At 37.7% G+C, this 18,982-nt stretch overlaps 1 protein-coding gene across 5 annotated transcripts in view; it reads left to right on the forward strand.

The window, feature by feature from the left end:
• Positions 1-16,057: 16,057 nt before the first annotated feature.
• Positions 16,058-18,982, forward strand: part of LOC147607737 (uncharacterized) — a 139,682-nt gene continuing 136,757 nt past the window's right edge. The window contains exons 1-2 of one of the 5 annotated variants that reach the window (XM_086790366.1): positions 16,142-16,294; positions 16,417-16,583. In XM_086790366.1, the coding sequence (XP_086646492.1) occupies positions 16,531-16,583 (53 nt within the window). In that variant the 5' untranslated portion in view covers positions 16,142-16,294; positions 16,417-16,530. Of the gene's footprint in view, positions 16,295-16,416; positions 16,584-18,982 lie in introns of all 5 variants that reach the window. The other 4 variants (XM_086790368.1, XM_086790367.1, XM_086790364.1 and 1 more) reach the window with 4 other exon arrangements.

The following is an 18,982-nucleotide window of genomic DNA, read 5'->3' on the forward strand; positions in this document are numbered from 1 at the left end:
CCCAACCAAGGTGAAGGAAATTAACTTGGTAGGCTTGGGCAAAGACCCAAGCCAGATTGATCTATAAAATTGAGCACATAGAATGGGTATCACCCATAGTGATACAACCATAGTGATAGTGTCCAAAAAAATGGAAAGGTACGAGTGTACGTGGACCTCAAAAAGGTCAATGCCTTGCCAGATTGATCCATAAAATTGAGCACATAGAATGGGTATCACCCATAGTGATAGTGTCCAAAAAAAATGGAAAGGTACGAGTGTACGTGGACCTCAAAAAGGTCAATGCCCTGCCACTATACGGGATCACTATCCCTTACCATTCATAGAGCACGTGCTCAAAAGAGTCGCAAGAAAGGAATCCTACAACTTCTTGGATGGATTCTGTGGATACAATCAGGTATTGATTGATCCCAAAGATCAACACAAAATCACCTTTTCTATTTTAAATGGGGAACTTATGCATACCGCATCATGCCTTTTGGGCCGATCAATGCCCCCGACACCTTCCAACGTCCGATGTGCACAGCCTACAAGGAGGATCTTTGGAAATTCCTTGAGGTCATTATGGGGAACTTATGCATACCGCATCATGCCTTTTGGGCCGATCAATGCCCCCGACACCTTCCAACGTCCGATGTGCACAGCCTACAAGGAGGATCTTTGGAAATTCCTTGAGGTCATTATGGATGACCTTTATGTCAATTCCAAGTGGAAAGCACATGTGAGATCCCACTGCCCCCTCCGCACACCGGATTCCTGGTAGCTGGTAGAGCGGAAGCAGCTCCCTCATGCGCGGGGCAGGGTTTCCCACTGGGGGGGCCTCGCCCTCGAATGTCTGGGCATGAGACTAAGCTGGTGGTCATTTCGAAAACCGAAACCGGGGAAACTTCCCATGCCCGAAAAATAGGGACGACTCCACCATTTTGAATTTCTTAACGAATTTTTCTAACGAGGTTAAGATATTGAACTAACCTTCATCTGATTAAACCAGATAGAAGGAAAACTATTACAATCTTATCTTGAAGGAATAAACGCTTTTTTCCTAATTGAATCAGGCACAGCCGTTGATCTATTCATTAGAGAAGTCTTCAGGCTTTTATTTAACTACTCGAGTTCTAAGCGTATTCCTATTAATCAATTTTATTATTAAAACTCTACTGATTCCAGCCTAACCCCATCCGGCCCATGTGTTAGCCACCACCCAACCACTAGAATTAGTAGAACCAGAAAAGTACTCACCCACCCATAATTGAATGCCTTTCTTAACTTTTGCTTTAGAATACAGATACGCACACACTCCTCTTTAAACTTTAACTTTTAAAAACAATCCATTGATAAACAATTATTGGTTATAGATGTCATAACTCAAAATTTCCATTCAATCCTTGTTTCTCACAGAATAGTATCTCTCTAGACTCTGCGCTCTAGACTCTGCGTTAAGACCAGGAGGTTGTATTTAAGGATCAAAGAGTAGTGGTAGAGGGCGAGAGAGTATTAGTAGATAATGATAGAGTAGTGACAGATGATTAGAGAGTAGTGTTTGATGATGAGTGAGTATTAGAATTTGTGAATGAGCATAATGAGGATGAAACTAAAATGTCTTGTTTTTCTATCCATGATGAAAGAGGCACCATTTGTGCTGATACAAAAGAAGAGTGTTAGAGAAATTTCCACGTTATGTGTTTGATAAAAGGAAGGGAGGGATTTTGTTTATCCTCCATGAACTCCCTCCCACCTTTACTAGAGGTATACATGCATCAATGTGGGCTTTAGCATATTCATGCACTGTAAACCACTTCATTAGGAGGGATGACATGTGAGTGGGGGTTTTGTGGAGCATGATTATAGGAGAGTGAAAAGAAGATGAGTCGCATACAAGTTTCTTGGCAAATATTGTTGTAAACATGGACATGTGTCTCTTCATTCACTCAAAAAACTACCTGATACATTGAGGTCTCTTTTATCTAGTACTGACACTAGAAGTAAGAAATTCTAAGTAAACACCAAGGCTTACAACAGTGTGTTGGATTTTGCATTATTGGATGTAGGAATATATTATTCTTAACATGGTGTGTATTTTTTCAAGGTACATGGAACTGTATATCACCGAATTGGGTCCTTGGTCCCCCCAATGATATATGCAATCCTAACCCACAATTTACACCATTGTATATATTAGATACAGAGCATGGATTGTAAAATCAATTGGGTGTTATGAATGGATTGGAATTCATAATACTAGAAGCACTTCAAGTCATGATGCATACATAGCACAAGCTTTTTAGTATGTGGGAAGAATGCTAAGTGTTAATCCAAGTTTAGAGCTGAAAAATGACTACATGTGAGACGAAGACCACATCAAGATAATACTTGATGCTAATAGCTAATGAGGTTGTTGGAATCATGACTGGTCAAGGTAACGATCATACTATTGGTCATTGGTGATATTTTGCTACATACTCGAGAAGGGACATGCAAACATATCTCTAATTTGCATAGGTGCTACATGCCTCTTTTTTATGTTATTCTATTTCCATGAGGGGAGGATGGATGGAATTGAAAAATCCCTTATGTTGGTGTACTAGTGAGTGCATTGAAAAAAAAAAAGCAATTCAATGACAGTATTATGTGTATTAGTTGCAAGTTCGCCCAAACACAAATGCATGCTTGCTGTGTGGTGGAAGATTATTAAGCAGTTTAGCTATGTGTGACGACTCAATGATAGTATTATGCTTACCGATTGCAAGTTCACCCAAAAACAGATGCATGCTTGCTCTGTAGTGGAAGGTTATTCAACAATTTATAGTTAATGCATATTGCAGTGTTGAAGAATCACCGTTATCATGGCTCCACAATAATAAGAGAACTTTGCATATTGAAGTTTATGATAGCTTAGAAGACATCATTTATGTAGAAGGACGCGTAAGTGGTATTGTAGGAAGGGTAGTTAGAAGCAAAATAATGTTGCCATCCAATTTTACTCAATGGCCACCGGTTCCAAGAGTACGCTTGATATTACTTTCACTTGCAATCTAAATTGTCAAGAGGTGCTGGATGCTTTACTTTAGGCCAAAGTGCATGTGATTAACCTGATTTGACAACTAGAGTATTTTACCAAAAACATTCAGATATAATGAAAAATATCCTTTAAAAGGAGAAGTTTGATAAGGTGATTGGGCATGTGTCAGTCATTGAGTTTTAAAGGATATTTTACCAAAAATATCCTTTAAAAGGAGAAGTTTGATAAGGTGATTGGGTATGTGTCAGTCATTGAGTTTCAAAAAAGAGGATTGCCACATTCACACACGTTATTGATATTGGATAGTCTTCATTAATTTAAGACTATCCAAGACTATGATAGATTATTGTGTGAAGAATTGCATGTTAAGCATATGTTTAGTGCTTTGCATGATGTTATCTTGCATTACAATATCCATGGGCCTTTACGGAATGTAGTTTGTATAAATGAAGGGAAATGCATAAGGAACTATACACAAAGGTTTGCACAAGAGACTAATGTGGATAGCAATGGTTATGCTACGTATATGCACTGCAATAATGGAAGAGCTATAGCAATGAAAAAATATAATGTTGATAATAGATGGGTTGTACCATATAATCTTTTCTTTCAATCACATATAATGTACATGTAAATATGGAAATAAGTAGTGAAGTATCTTTAAAAGTACACATATAAGGGGCATGATAGAGCAACAATAAGATTAAGGACTATACAAGGCAAGTGATGCCAACGTTCGTGGGGTAGTCATTGATGAAATAGAGAGGTACTTGAATGCACGGTATTTCTCTCCATCGGAGGTATGGTGGAGACTCTTTGAATATGATTTGCAAGTACACTTACGTGGTGGTTAGAATGTTATCTCTAAAGATGATGACAATATTGTAGAGGTTGTTCAAAGGGAAAATGTGGGAAAGAGTTCTTTGATTGAATGGTTTACCTGTAAACGAACAACATCCTCAAGCAAATAATATATTATATATCAATTTTCCTTGAATAATGGGTTTGGAATTCCACCTTGAAAAAATGGACCAAAAGAAAGATTGGGAATACTATAAGGTGTATGTACTTTGTAGCACCTTCTATAAGTGAGCAATACTATGTTTGCCTATTTCTTACTATATGCAGTCATTTAAAGATTTGCATGCATTCAATGGTTTATACCTTTCCTTCCTTCAACGCAACTTGCATTGCAAGAGGGATATTCGAAGATCATTGTGAATGGGTTGCATGTATGGAGGAAGCATCATCCATTATCCATACAAGATGTCTTGCAGTTTAGAGGTTACTATATTATTATTTTATGAGCCTTCCTCCCCAGGAACTTTGTGGAGAGAGATTTCAAGATGTAATGATTGAAGATTTTCTAAACAATTTATCAACAAGCATGGGCTAGTTTCTTGGTATTGAATAATTGGCCATGAAACTCATGCACTCCTGCATTTCGAAGAAATTATTCGTATAATAAAAGACCAACATTAGTAGATTTTAATGGAATGCCTCAGCTAAACATAATTGATTTGGAGGTCTTGGGTGAAAACAAATTAATTTTGGAAGAGAGAGCTTTTGATATGGTTGAAAAATCTTGGAAGCTAATTCCCAATGCATTGCTTTCAAAACTATGTTGCATCAGCATGCGATCGCAGGCGACAGATGCAGGCGACCATTTTTTTAATGCATGGGCTAATGGGATTAGGGAAGATGTATCTTTATAATTTCTTGCTTGCTGATTATGTGCGCAAGGGCAAGTTGCTCTAGCCCCACTACATCAAGTATTACTTCTCTACTGGCAAATGGTCGTACATCATATTAAAGATTCAAGATACCTTTAAAGCCAAATAATTATTTAACTTGCCAAATCCATGTACATGGATAACTTGCAGAGGGTTTGATAGTTTGTAAGCTTAATACTCGGGGGGTTCACCTTAAAAAATGTTAGTGTACCACGTGAGTTCAACAGGAGGGGTTTTTTAATTAGATACATTAAGAAAAATTAACATGATTACATTAACAAGAGGGGTTTTTTAATTCAACTTTAGAAAAAAATCATTTAGTTCATAAGTAAAGAGGGGTTGTTTTATTGGGGAGAAAATTTTTAGTTAAGGGGTTTTTTTAATACCTCTCTTGAACGCACGTGATACCTAGGGTTTTCTAGTAGTGCACCCCCCGAGGCTTAATATCTAGGTTGAGGCTCCTATTGTTGGGGCTGCCATGGCAACTGCACGTTTTTTCATCACCACAAGGGTTGCTTAGAGCTCCTTCTTCTCCACCCAACCATAACCAAAAAATACTAGACCCTCTAAGATTGAACCCAACCCTTTTAATAGCTTGTTCCTCTTCACATATGCCTGGCCACTCTCACTGGCAACTCTTGGGTCCGCACTTGGTCATTTTGGCTCCCCTAAACCCCGCCCGTGCCACGTTGCCTAGACGATCGAGCTCTCTAGATTCCCACTAAATCCCGTTGTCATAAGATTACTCCCCCCTTAAAAGGAGTTTTTGTCCTCAAAAATGAAATTCGAGAACCTCTTTCTGAGTGTGCTTACTTTTTCCCAAGTAGAACCTTCTTTTGGTCTATCCTTCCACTTGACTAAACACTCGTGTCATATATAGTGTTGAGTTCTTTTCTCTTGGAAATCCAAGACTTTTTCTAGTTCATGTGGCAAGGATGGGAGTTCAATAAGTTCTACTATGATCTTTTGACTGATGAGATTATCGTCATCACCCCCAACTTCTTTTTCAGTCTACTGACATGAAAAACTAGATGAACTTTAGAGCTTTCTGGTAAAGCTAACTTATAAGCAATACTTTAAGTATTGTAAATGGACCACAATATCTTGAAGATAGCTTCGGACTTTTTTCGGTTTTCGAAGATTCAAAGTGTACGGAAACCTTTAAAACACTTTATCACCTTCCTCAAAGATGATTTGTCTACGATCTTTGTCCGCATAATATATAGCACAGTCCTGTGATCTCTTAATATTATCTTTTGCGACTTTCGTCATCTCGTGGAGATCTTGAAGAATATCTTTAACCTTTTGTATCTTTTTTTTCTTGAGTCCAACGGCCATAAGGACTCTACACTGGATCCTCGTGCTGAATGTCGGTTAGACCATGGCTATGGATGATCAAGATGTTGAACACAGTATGCCAAAACAACTATTAAACTTTATATCGCTATCACTTAGTATGTTCAGTGATATACTTAGTGAATAGCCGAACCAGATATATGTCGCATATATGCAACTGATAGACTCAGTGAATAGCTGAACTAACTCTAGCATACTCACTGTCTTTTTGTTGAAACTAACACCTTTTAGCTAACCAATTCCTGATTATCCAAACCGAATCTTAGTCTCTATTCGTTGTGGATAATCCCTTAGAACTCTCAAGTTCTACATCTTACTCGTTGTCTGAATATATATATTTTACTTTCTTTGGCCAAATCTTTATATTTCAAGTGTCGACTAGCTTGAAATATAATTGGATGAGAAACTTCTCAACTGGTTACCGATCAACCACTTTTTGATTACCTCATCCTCACTATCTACCGAGTGTCCCATACCACCTAGTAACAACAAGATACTTTTTGCAATCTACTATTGCAACTAAACCCTCTTAAATGCAGACTCCTCCTTTAGTCTAACCAATAACTCCTTTTATATCTCACTAATTAAAGTGGGACAATGTCATCTTGAACATTCTTTTTATGGTAGTCATAAGCTTAACAATTTTGATTGGAATGGTAAATAGGGATCCCAACATCATATCTACCATCTAGGGAATCATGTCACTTATCAAACACTACCCTCTTTATGAGACTTACCGCTGGTGGTTGTGCCTATCTCGATAATGGGGCCACTATACTTTAGGATGAGTACCATCTCATCACTATGGCACACCACACATGGGCATCATGTGAATCATCAACGCACTACCCCTTAAGTGATTACAAGTAAGCACTCTTTTCTTTAAGTTGAAGGTCAAACTCTTGACAACTCTGTTTGACGAGCCTTTCAACCTTTCAACTTCCTTTATCTAGATAGCCATTTGATACTCACAAGACCAAAGGCTATTTCAAACTAGATACCATGCCAATGGCACCGTTGCCTTAATGTATGCACCATAGCATACGATTCTCTTCCATATTAAGTACTTTTCTTGGACCTTGTCCAACTTCTTATGGAATAGGTTTACCGTCTTACAAAGAAAAGTTCCTATGCCATCATTAATCATATCCGTTTCCACCACAAAGGTTTAAATTGGATTGATCATTCTATAGCAAAAGCTATCATAAGCTTCTAGAAACAGTAATATTGGGGACTTTCCCCTTCCCTTAAAGTTGATCTATCCTCTGAAAAACTAACAAATAGAATTGCAAAGGAACATGCGATCAAAGTTGAATAACTAAAAGAAAGAAACCCACTCAAACTACAAGAGTGAAAGTTTCCTAAATACATATAACGACATGCTGAAATTCTTTGTGGAGGTGATCCAAACATAACATCAAACGATTTATAAACAACATACTAATAGGACACACAAATAAACTTGCTTGTCCTTTCCCTTTTCTTTGGTTTGTGAACCCTCACCCATGTCCAACAAACCAAGCTTAAGGCAGTGCACGCGGTTCCATGAAATGATAAGGACCTATGCAAAAGAGCAATCAAGTTAGAAAACTAAGGGACCGATGTGTTTCTTAAGGTCTGAGGACTATGAGAAAGCAAAGCAAGAGAATCTAAGTTTCTATAGCATGGGCAAGTGACATAATAAATCCCCATCATAGACGACTTTTGTGCATCAACTACACGCTTGCCTTTGCCGACTGTGTGGTCAAAGATTTGGGTGAGCGTATAAGAGGTGAGGAGGGTACATCATGTTAACCTTCTTGCAAGTGCACTTTCTTACCATTTACTTCAATCTCAAAAGAATTATGCAAGTAACTTCTAGTAGACAAAGATGGACCAATGTTATATAACCACTCACAACCTAGAATAACATCCACTCGAGTGATATGCATAACTTAAAAATCCAAAATCCGTGACCTTGAATGACTAATGGAATATCACGAACTACTATATCCCAGACATCTTTATCATAGCCATTAATCAAAGAAACCACATACTTATGATCACTTAGACTTTGCGGGCAACTTTAATTTCTTGAGGAAGGCATAATTTCTTGACTAAGGCATAGTTTAAGAAATTGTGCGTGGCACTATCATTAATCATAACTTGTACTTTGTGACCTTTAACGTGACCATGCATTCAAACCAACTCATGTGGTCCAAATGTTGGCATCCACATCGATGACGTGACACAACATGCATGAGTAGAATCTGCATGATAAACTCAAACCTCTTTAAACTTATGGAGAAGTCTCTAGAGAAAGCACTTGAATAGTGTGCACTTGCTTTTCTTTACTTTGATCACGTTGATTTTTCTCATTTTCTTTTAGCTTGGGACACTGAAATAAACTATGACCCTTTTCCATGCAGTGAAAACATAGATTTTCTTTTAGCTTGGGACACTGAAATTTACTATGACCCTTTTCCATGCAGTGAAAACATAGATTTTCTTTTTTAGCTCTTTCAAAATCTTCATGCTTTAGAAACTTTTGTGGTCCTTTAGACTTCTTAGATTAGTCATTCTTTTGGTTAGGTACCTTTCAAACACATTAGATGTCCGTTGTGCATTCTGCGCACACTTTTTCTTTCCGACAGTGTCGTCGAAAATTTGAACTCAATTATTTCTTCTAAAGTTTTCAGCTCATTTTGTTTAACTTGATTCTTATAGTCCAAATCTAATCTGCAAATAAATCCACAAAATTTCTAAAAGTCATCCATACCTGTCAACTTGAGAATGAGTCAATGTGAGATTTCTCATCTCACAATTGTCCCATGCTTCCCAATTATGATCCATCTCATTCTCTGGAAGAAATTCTTTCATGAATGGACTTTCAAATTCAGCCCATGTAGTAGGCCGATTTTCGGACTCCAAGCTCATCCACCACTTATATGCTTTACCTCCTAGAGTTAAGCTTACTTCAAGCACGTGCACAATCAATGCGAATCCTGCCACTTTAATAAAGAAGTGTTGACCGCATCCTTATTGTGCTCCTTCTCCTCCCTATTAAAGATCAGAGTTTGCAAATCTTTTAGAATAGCAGCAGCATCTCTAGAGTGAAATGTACTAACATTCATGTTGCTCCCTTGGGCGAGAGCCACTGGCATACTTGATTGTACTTGGCCTCAATGTCCAAAGTACGGGACTCTAGAGCCTTAAACTGTTTATGCTGACCAAATTATCAGTCTAGGATGCTGGGTTCAGAGAAGCGAGAATAAACGGCCTTAAACTGCGAGTATGCCACCCGCTGCCTGCGCGCCTACGTTGTAACCATAGCCAAAAAAATTAAATTAAATAAATAAAAACTAGACCTTCTAAGATTGGACCCAACCTTTTTATTGTTGCTCTTTACATGTGCCCTTCTACTCTTGGGTTTTCACTTGGTCATTTTGGGTCCCCTAAACCCTACCTGTGCCTTGCCTTGACGGTTGAGCTCTCTATATTCCCACTAAATCTCATTGTCATGACACCTATGATTCGTCATTTTGCTTTTAAAGCATTGGATAGGGGCTTACGTGATGTATTATTTTCAAATATGCCATTTGGTGGAAAGGTTATATTATTGGGGGAGATTTTAGACAGATTTTGCATGTTGTTGTGATGGGGAAAGATGGGAGGATATTGTGAACTGACATGGTCTTGCAAAGATTATCCCTAAAAGACTTGGTCAATTGGGTATACTATATGTTGGCTATCACTACAGCTTATGCTCATACTTTAGTGAGTGTGCTATTCTTGCTCCAAAAAATAGTGACGTGGATAGTGTGAATAAAACTACTTTGGATGCACTGCATGGTGAGTCTAAGCAGTATTTCAGTGCATATTATTCAATTCTTGAAAAGGAGAAAAAGCATTCAACGGGGGAAGGATATCCACCTTACTGCTTGGTTTTAAAGTTAAAAGCCCCAATTATGTTGCTTCGTAACTTGGACCCAAGACGTGGCCTTTGTAATGGTACATGGATAATATGTAAGGCTCTAAAGTCTTGAAGTCTAAAATCATTTATCGGTACCTAAAGTTGGGGAAAGAGTTTTTAAAAGCATAATTTCACATAATTTTTAAAAGCATTCAACGGGGGAAGGATATCCACCTCACTGCTTGGTTTTAAAGTTAAAAGCCCCAATTATGTTGCTTCGTAACTTGGACCCAAGACGTGGCCTTTGTAATGGTACATGGATAATATGTAAGGCTCTAAAGTCTTGAAGTCTAAAATCATTTATCGGTACCTAAAGTTGGGGAAAGAGTTTTTTCTTCCACAAATTACCTTTAATATGCACAAAGACCCAACTACCATTCACCACGAGACAGAGAAAATTTCTTGTATGATTGGCATTTGGAATGACAATAAATAAACCACAAGGCCTCAATGTCTTAGGGTTGTATTTAGTGACTCCAATACTTACACATGGACAATTATAGGTTGCATGTCACAAGCAAGGTTTCATCATGCTGTGAATGTGTTGCTTGAATATAATAGTGATGCAGATTCTTTAGGTGACCTTGAAAGACATACACCTATGACAAGCAACATTGTATATATGAGATTGTGAAGGCTTTGGAGTGACAAGTCAAGGTTCCTATTTAAGTTGTACGTTTTTTGTGAATGTTTTTTTATATTTACTTTTTCTTTTATAAAATTGATTATTTTTTATGTTCATATTTTAACACGCATGTCTAAGGTTACATTGGATATGCATGAGTCAATGATTATAGGTTAGTTATTATCTATTGGATAACTTTTCATGATTACAAAATATAAAACATGACATTCTATACTACACAGTGTCTATACAATGTCACCTCTACGGGTTGCTCCTATTTTTTTGAGACATGTTAGATCAAACACGATCGATGCTCATATGGATGGGTAAGTACAAATATAATTATTTGATTAGAGGTATCTATACATAATTTTATAACTTTTTTGTTATACTTTTGTTTTAGGATTTTACCCGATGTTGATAGCTTTATTGTGAGAGTTGTCAATGAAGGCTTAGAGATGTATGGAATTAGTGTTGCGGATGAGGAGTGGGGAGTATATTTATTTCAATGAGAGATGGAAAGGTATTTTGTATCCTTTGAGGGGTATTTATTAATCCTTGACAATTGGGTGTTTCTTATATCCACCATCACCTTCAATATTTGATATGATTTTTATGTTGGAGCTCCTCCTAGATCGTCTATTCAGTTTTTTGTCGTATGAGGTAACCTATTTCTATTATATTTTAGTTAGATCATAGTATTCTTTGTGTGCAGGTTCTTTTCATTCATCAACAGTAGAACAAGATTAGGATCACAATCATACAATATTTGTCATGGGACCCTTTTGTACATCTTGAAGAATTAATTAAAAATCTAATAAATTACATCATAATTTGAACAAAGACTTGAATTGAAATTGCTAATTAAATAACTTAGCATAACACAAGGGAAAAGAATTAGAATAACATCACCATCAAAAGTAAAGGATAGAGAATACCACATAGTAAACCAGATTGGGTGCAATCTCCCCCCTCAAGCATGTAACTCCACTTCCACGACTTGAGTATTTAGAGAATTTTTATTCATAAAAATAGTCCAAGGAGCTAAGAATAGATGAACGTACAAATTGGGCTTGCTTTCCTCACTTTTGGGGTATTGCTTTACATATTTTTAATCATATCAAAATCATCTTGTGTACATTTGCACATTCCATTAAGTCGATTCCTTCACACATTAAATCAAGCATATTTTTTTCGATTATTAATTCATCAAAAATATGATAAAACATATACCTGTAAACTGTCCTCCCGTTTGAGAAAGCAACTGTCCTCAATTGTGTAAAAGAAAATGCTACAACAACAAAAATCTTGTGCGACACCTAAATTGGTAATCCTCGCACCATCATCAATTTATAAATAATAATAAAAAATAATATACTATAGACAAGATTCTTTATGTGTGACACACACACATTACTCATCACCTATTTTTGTAAACGTATCCCAATTAATTACATAGTGTACAATTAATCCCAATATGATACATTGATAGGCACAAACACAACATATATTCACCACTTGCTTCACTATGATGAGACTTATCATTATGTACACATCATCTAGCATGGTGTGAGTTGCCACTTGTTACACTCCAATGAGCATGGCACATCAGTTGCATAAACCACTTGTTTCACTCGACTGTGTGCAGTTGTCAAGCATAGTCCACTCGTTTCACTACAGTACAGTTGTCAACAAGCATAGCACTACTTGTTACACTTTAACAACATACACCCGTGAAGCATGGTCTCAAGCTATGCCAATACCACTAAGTAATCAGTATTTAATGTGGAGTCACCCATGATACCAATTCACTAGGATGGCACACTAGGGTTCGGGTGTCCTTGTACAACTAAAGGGTGGACATTATGTAACATCCCTCCTGCTTGGATAAGCAACTGACCTCAAATGCTTGTTTACTTATGCGAGCAACGGAGGTCAATTGTCATATACTATATAAATTCAAGTATATTCCCTAACAAAATACCTTATATCAAGGACTTCTATGTGTAATAATTCTAGTATCCCATACCACTAGAAATTATCCCACACAGATGTAGAGATAAGTATGCATCGAAATCCTTCACACAGGATTAATCTTGTGTCCCATACCACAAGATTAATACATAGTGAAAAATTCATAAAGTATAATTCAAGATGGAAGGGCTAGTTCCTTCAAGAAGTTCTACTTTTGATACATAAAAACTCTCCTTGAGTTTACCAAAAAGTGTTAAAAATTTTCAAATGCAATAAATAGTAACACCTCAAGAGTGTGAGTAGTCGTTGTGGTATTCTTCTTCTTCATCTTGATTGATCATATTGAGTCCTAATGAAATAAACTTTGACTTCCATGGACAATTTGATGCGTTGTGTCCAATCTCGTTATACCAGTAACACTTCCTTGGAATCATATTTATTAGCTTTTTGTGAATCATCTATCTTATTGTTAATACCTATGTTATGGTCATTAAAAGATTTGTCAAATGATTTTGAAGAGGTTTTAGGGTTCAAAGATGTTGATGCTGAGGTTTGGGAAGTTATTTTCTTAGAAAAATCATTTTTCTTTTCACAATTTAAAGCTAGAGAAATAGTTGAGCTAAGAGAATGTGGTCGGAACATATTTACCTCAAATCAAATTGTACGTTTCAAACATGCTATGAACTTCCTTCTTTGATCCTTGGTGCGAACCTTCTCGATTACGTGTATTTATAATAAAGTTTGCCAAAACTTGTCAACATAAGTTGATATATTTTCTGTGTTAAGCTGTTTGAATGTAGACCATCGTTGTCAAGTCTTAGCTTTGTATATTGGGATGGTAGGAAATGTTTCTTTAAGAGTTTTTGGAACTTTTTTCATGTTGAAGGTCTATTGTTCACCTTGTTTGATCACATTTCACCATAAGACAACACTTTCGATCAAGTGATTACAAGCACATTTAATTTTATATTTTTCAGAGAACTTCTCGCCAGAGAAATAGTCATCTAGTTGGCTAATCCAAGCAATGAGAACTTGAGCATCCTTCTTGCCATCATAATTTTGGAGTTCGTCTTTCGACTGATTCGTGAGTCTTTCTTAGAATTTTAAGCACGCAATGTAGCTTTAACAGTGCGTCTAACTTGATTGCTTTCCTCCTCATCTGAGTCAGAAGAATTTGAAGCATCGCATTTGTGTTTGGTATGTTTGACTTGATGCTCTAATTTGTGTCAGAGTTCTCGTTCATTAGCAATTTGTTCTTGAAGCGCTAAGATTTGTTCTTGTATCGTGGGCGGAATGGGTAAAGCAACCATTGCAACTAAATTAAGACGGAGAGTTTTAGCTTATAAATCAGTTCTCACAAAATGATGGGTTCACTTCCGTCTCTAAAAGATTTGAGAGTTCTAAATTTCTTGCTGAATTGTTGCCTTTTGTGGGGAGTGATGAGGATAGGCTCTATAAAAAATTTAAAGCCTTTTAGCAAAAACTTGCTCTAAAAGGAGCTATGGGGTGTCTCTTTTCTCTATGAGAAACGATGAAGTTTCTCTCTTGAGTTTTTGGTCACAAGAATGCACTAAAAAGAGAGATAGGTAGATGGGATAAGATATATATATATATATATAAAGCTTATCAAAGCTTTATTCTCTCTTAAAAAAAAAAGCTTAACAAAGCTTTTAAATCAAAGCAAGCTTTATTAATAAAAGCTTGCAAAGCTTTCATCTCATTAATCCGCGCAGCTTTTATTAGCAAAAGCTTATCAAAGCTTTATTCTTAAAAAAAAAAAGCTTAGTAAGCAGCGCTAAAGCTTATTGCCAGCTAATCGGCGCAGCACAGTTAAAGAGAAGGAGACGTTTGCGAATTGGCGCTGGCGTGAGGAAGAAGAGAGAGAAAAATTCAATCCTGCTGTCGCTCAGGAGATGGTGGAGGGAGATAATAATTTCAAAAAATAAAGCAATATATATATATCATATAAGTTTTAAGATTGTTCACAAGATTTAGCGCTGAGCACATAATTGAGAGAGAAAAAGAAGAAATAGTAAATTGGGAGAAAAATAAAGAAATCAAGGGAGCCTCTCATCCGTCTCCATGATGGATTTCATGTAGTTGCAGCAATTTAATAATCTGGCTATGGCTCTACATGCTCCTCTCCTTGCTGATTCAATCCGTACGTATAGATTATGAAGAGGATTAGTGTTAAGGAAGGTGGTTTTGTGCTTTTGGGAAACCCACTAATGGTTTTCCACCTAGTTTTACCCTTTGGGCAATAGATTGATGGAGATTGGTTATACAATGGTTAAAAACAAGCCTTCTTTCAATCATACATAAATATAAATCCATAAACGTGTTCTTCTTCAATTTAAATTCAAAAAAAGTACCCAAATCACCTCTATCTTTGCCTCTTTTACCTCTTTGTCCACAAGTCTTTGACCGCCTTCAAGAAGATTAAATTAAACTAAAGCTCTGATACCACTGTCGCGGGACCCTTTTGTACTTCTTGAAGAATTAATTAAAAATCTAACAAATTACATCATAATTTGAACAAAGACTTGAATTGAAATTGCTAATTAAATAACTTAGCATAACACAAGGGAAAAGAATTAGAATAACATCACCATCAAAAGTAAAGGATAGAGAATACCACACAGTAAACCATATTGGGTACAATCTCCCCCCTCAAGCGTATAGCTCCATTTCCATGACTTGAGTATTTAGAAAATTTTTATTCATAAAAATAGCCCAAGGAGCTAAGAATAGATGAGCGTATAAATTGGGCTTGCTTTTCTCAATTTTGGAGTATTGCTTTACATATTTTTAATCATATCAAAATCCCTAAGGTTTGTATATATAAAAACCTTTGCCCAAATATAATTGCTAGTGACTTTGTGCACATTTTCACATATAATAATCTTATACACATTTGCACATTCTATTAAGCCAATTCTTGCACACATTAAATCAAGCATATTTTTTTTCGATTATTAATTCATCAAAAATATGATAAAATATATATTTGTAACAATATTCAACGTATTAGAGGACCAATCATTCTTCTAAGAAAACAATTAATTTTGTTGATTAGGGTTTAGGGATTCAAAAAATTTATGACATATATATTCAACTTTTATATATATTGTTGACTTAGATTATTTTGGTACATTTTGCGATCTTGTATGCTACATTACTATAAATTCAAGTGTAATTTTGGGGTATGTATATCAGCACATGGAAATTATATTGTGTAAGTGTACTCCAAATAATTTGTCCTAAAATATATTATTTATAGAATATAATTTTGCCGTAGCTAGGCTTCTAGATATATTTTCGGATAAATTGGATGTCAATTTAAACAAGAGGGCATAGTTGATTCTAGACATGCATTTTCGATCTAACTATTTTGCGTAAGTTTTTGAGAAGGCTAGTTTTCCTTGTTAAAGCAAATTCTCAAAAACTCCGTTTCCATGTTAAAAGGTTAATTTTCCTTGTTACAACAATATCGATTAAACATTGCAGTAGAAGCTATCACAGCACACACAGATGGCCTTCTCACCGGATCATGAAGGGGAGGTCCCAATCCTCCCAACCGAGGCTGAAATCACTCTCAAGAAGCTTCTAGACAAGCAGCTGTCGACCACCGGGAGGTAACCCTACCCCCCCTCTGTGTGCCACTTGTAGAAAAAAACAGAACCCTTCCCCCCAAAATAAAAAAGAGAGTTTTCTGAACCTTCCTTGGACGGATTGCTATCTTACCTCTTTATGCCAGACTCCTTGGCCAACCAAGAGATATTTGCCATCCTAAACGCATCAAAGATAAGAGCTGGACTGTGTCACCTGACCGTAAGAAGACCTCAAGCTTGTTGGCGAAGGCATCGTGGATATGAGAAAGATCATGCTTCTTTTTGCGATAATGCTTTCTTTTGCCAAGGATCGGTAAAGGGAGATCTACAGGAGTGTGTTGGGCTAAGATCTGGGGTCATCATTTTCAATCAAATTTTGTACTTGAAGTCCGATTGTTGTTACACATTTTCTTGTACATAATACAATACAATAGTTATGTGTGCTTTGTGTTATGTTCTGATGCTCTCTTTCTATCTATGGAAACCCTAGCACATAGGCACAAGAGCTCTACAGATGGTATCACCTTGCTTTAGCTAGATTTGAGCGTAGGTGGTTTTGCCTTGTAAACAAGGTATATCGTAGGGGGGATACATGGGCACTCTATAGTTGGGCACCATTGTAAGTTTAGTTTTAGAGATTAGGGCTAGCCAAGGAAACCTGCAAATTTTTCTTTTCTGGCACCTTGTGCATTGGCTGCTTGGATAGTGTAGAGCCCCTAGCTTCCAAGAGTGCACAAGGTTGAGCTTGGGTGAAGCATCTATTTGGTTTCTCTTCTTGTTGGCTCCTAGCTCCTCATCATCATGGATTCACAACTGCGCGTTAGCATGAAGTTGAACATTGATGCGTAGGGGGCTCATGGAGGCTAACACGTGCACACTCTCCCGAATGTGACGTGGACATGCTTCTACCCATTGGTTAGCTCAAAGGTCGAGTACGTGGCCAGATTCATGTGTTTGTAAGGGCTATTATGCCAGATCATTGTAATATTGTCCAGGTGCCCAATGAGCAACTAAGTGTGGACAAAGTTATTGGGTTATTGTGTGAACACACTTAGTTGGGCATTATTATTAGGGTTGGTATCCAACTCACCTACATTGGTCATTGAGTTATCATCGAGTCATTGAGAACTGAGGAGTAGTGCTACCGTTGAGTATCTCTATTCCGCATTGTATACACTTTATGTCAGTAATACATGGTAGATTAGGTTATCTCTCTTTACTGTATATTGAGCATGAAGAAGAAGTAGTTTTTGTGCATGGATTTAAGTTTTTGATTCGGTGCTAATCGCAATCAATCAATTCATAAACATGCTTCCCCAAGCACCCATGTTACAAAGGCTATATCTAACCCTCTCGATAGGCTAGAGATGGCATTGTTAGAATTGTGCATCTCAGTGTTCTGGGGCTTCTACTATTTATCTGACATTTTATTGTATTTCTCCTATTTATTTGTCCTGTGAGCAGTCGGCCAGCCCTAGAGGCAGTCGACCAGCTCACTGAGGTACTATATAAGGAGTTTTCCTTTATTCACTTCTTCATCCAATCCACTTACACATAGTTCAACATACAGTTGCTAGCCATTGCCATTGTAAAGCTTTACTGCCCTTATAAAAGGTGATCTTTTCCAACTCTCTCTATCTCCTTTGCACTCTCTCATATGTTTACTGTTTATGCTTCCGCCTGTGCTATCTCCTTCATGGTATCATACGCTTAGGTCCAGGCTGCTCCACACCTTGCAAATGTGCCCACTTCTACCGTGCGTTTTACCTCCATCACTTCTCCGGCTGCAGATCAGTCCATACAGTTGCGTTTTCAGTACCTTGCTGCGTTTCTGGTCCAGCCATCTTCTGGTTGCTGTCGGCCAGCCCTACAGGCTGTGTTTTCTCCTACAGAGGCTTTTCGGCCAGTTTTGGTGGCTGCGTTTTCTTCTACAGAGGCAAACGGTGGAGTTGTGGCTGTGTTTTCTGCACCGGCATCAGATTTGGTGAGTGCTCTTGCATGTGGAGTTGCCAGACAAGTGGCTGTACATTTTCTTCTTCCTCCACGAGTCCCTGCCCTTCCTTTAGGAGGTTCCTGGTGGATCTTGGGCTGTTTTGCTGCCGTCCCACCTCTTTCTCTCTACGGTTTGAGAGGGGGCTGATTGTTCGTGGTGCCTCGCTTCGTTGGAAAGCACTTGAGAGAAGTGTTTGAGAGTTTAGATTTGTTCTTTGTTGCTGTGGATATGGCTCTCCCTATACGATCAAAGATGACAAGTTGAAAGGACCCAACTACGCTCATTGGAAGCTTTAGATGCGGATCTGGTTCATCCCCACAAGGGTTTGTGGGACATTGTTCAGGGCACTGAAAGGAAGCCCGAGCGTCCTCAAAACTCTAGGAGGTGGACTCAGGATCAGGAGGATGAATTTACTGTGGAATTACAAGACTGGGAGAATCGAAGCATTCTGTGCTTGTGCGGACCATCACCGAGGAGGTCTCACTGGCAGTGCAAACTCTCTCCAGTGCTCATTAGGTATGGTCAAAGTTGGAGAATCTCTTTGCACGAGATTCATCGATGAGGGCAGTTACCTTGCAAGGGCAGCTCTACAGCTTGTTATTTCCTAAAGGCAATTCAATGCAGTCTTTCCTCATGAAGGCCAAGGTTATCCATGACCAGTTACTGCATAGTCACAAGGGACGGGGGACGGTTACGGGGGATGGGGACGGGGACGGGAC

This window comes from Cibotium barometz, chromosome 55 (assembly GCF_041138505.1).
Source record: "Cibotium barometz isolate CiBa-2024 chromosome 55, ASM4113850v1, whole genome shotgun sequence".
In the NCBI taxonomy this organism is placed as follows: domain Eukaryota; kingdom Viridiplantae; phylum Streptophyta; class Polypodiopsida; order Cyatheales; family Cibotiaceae; genus Cibotium; species Cibotium barometz.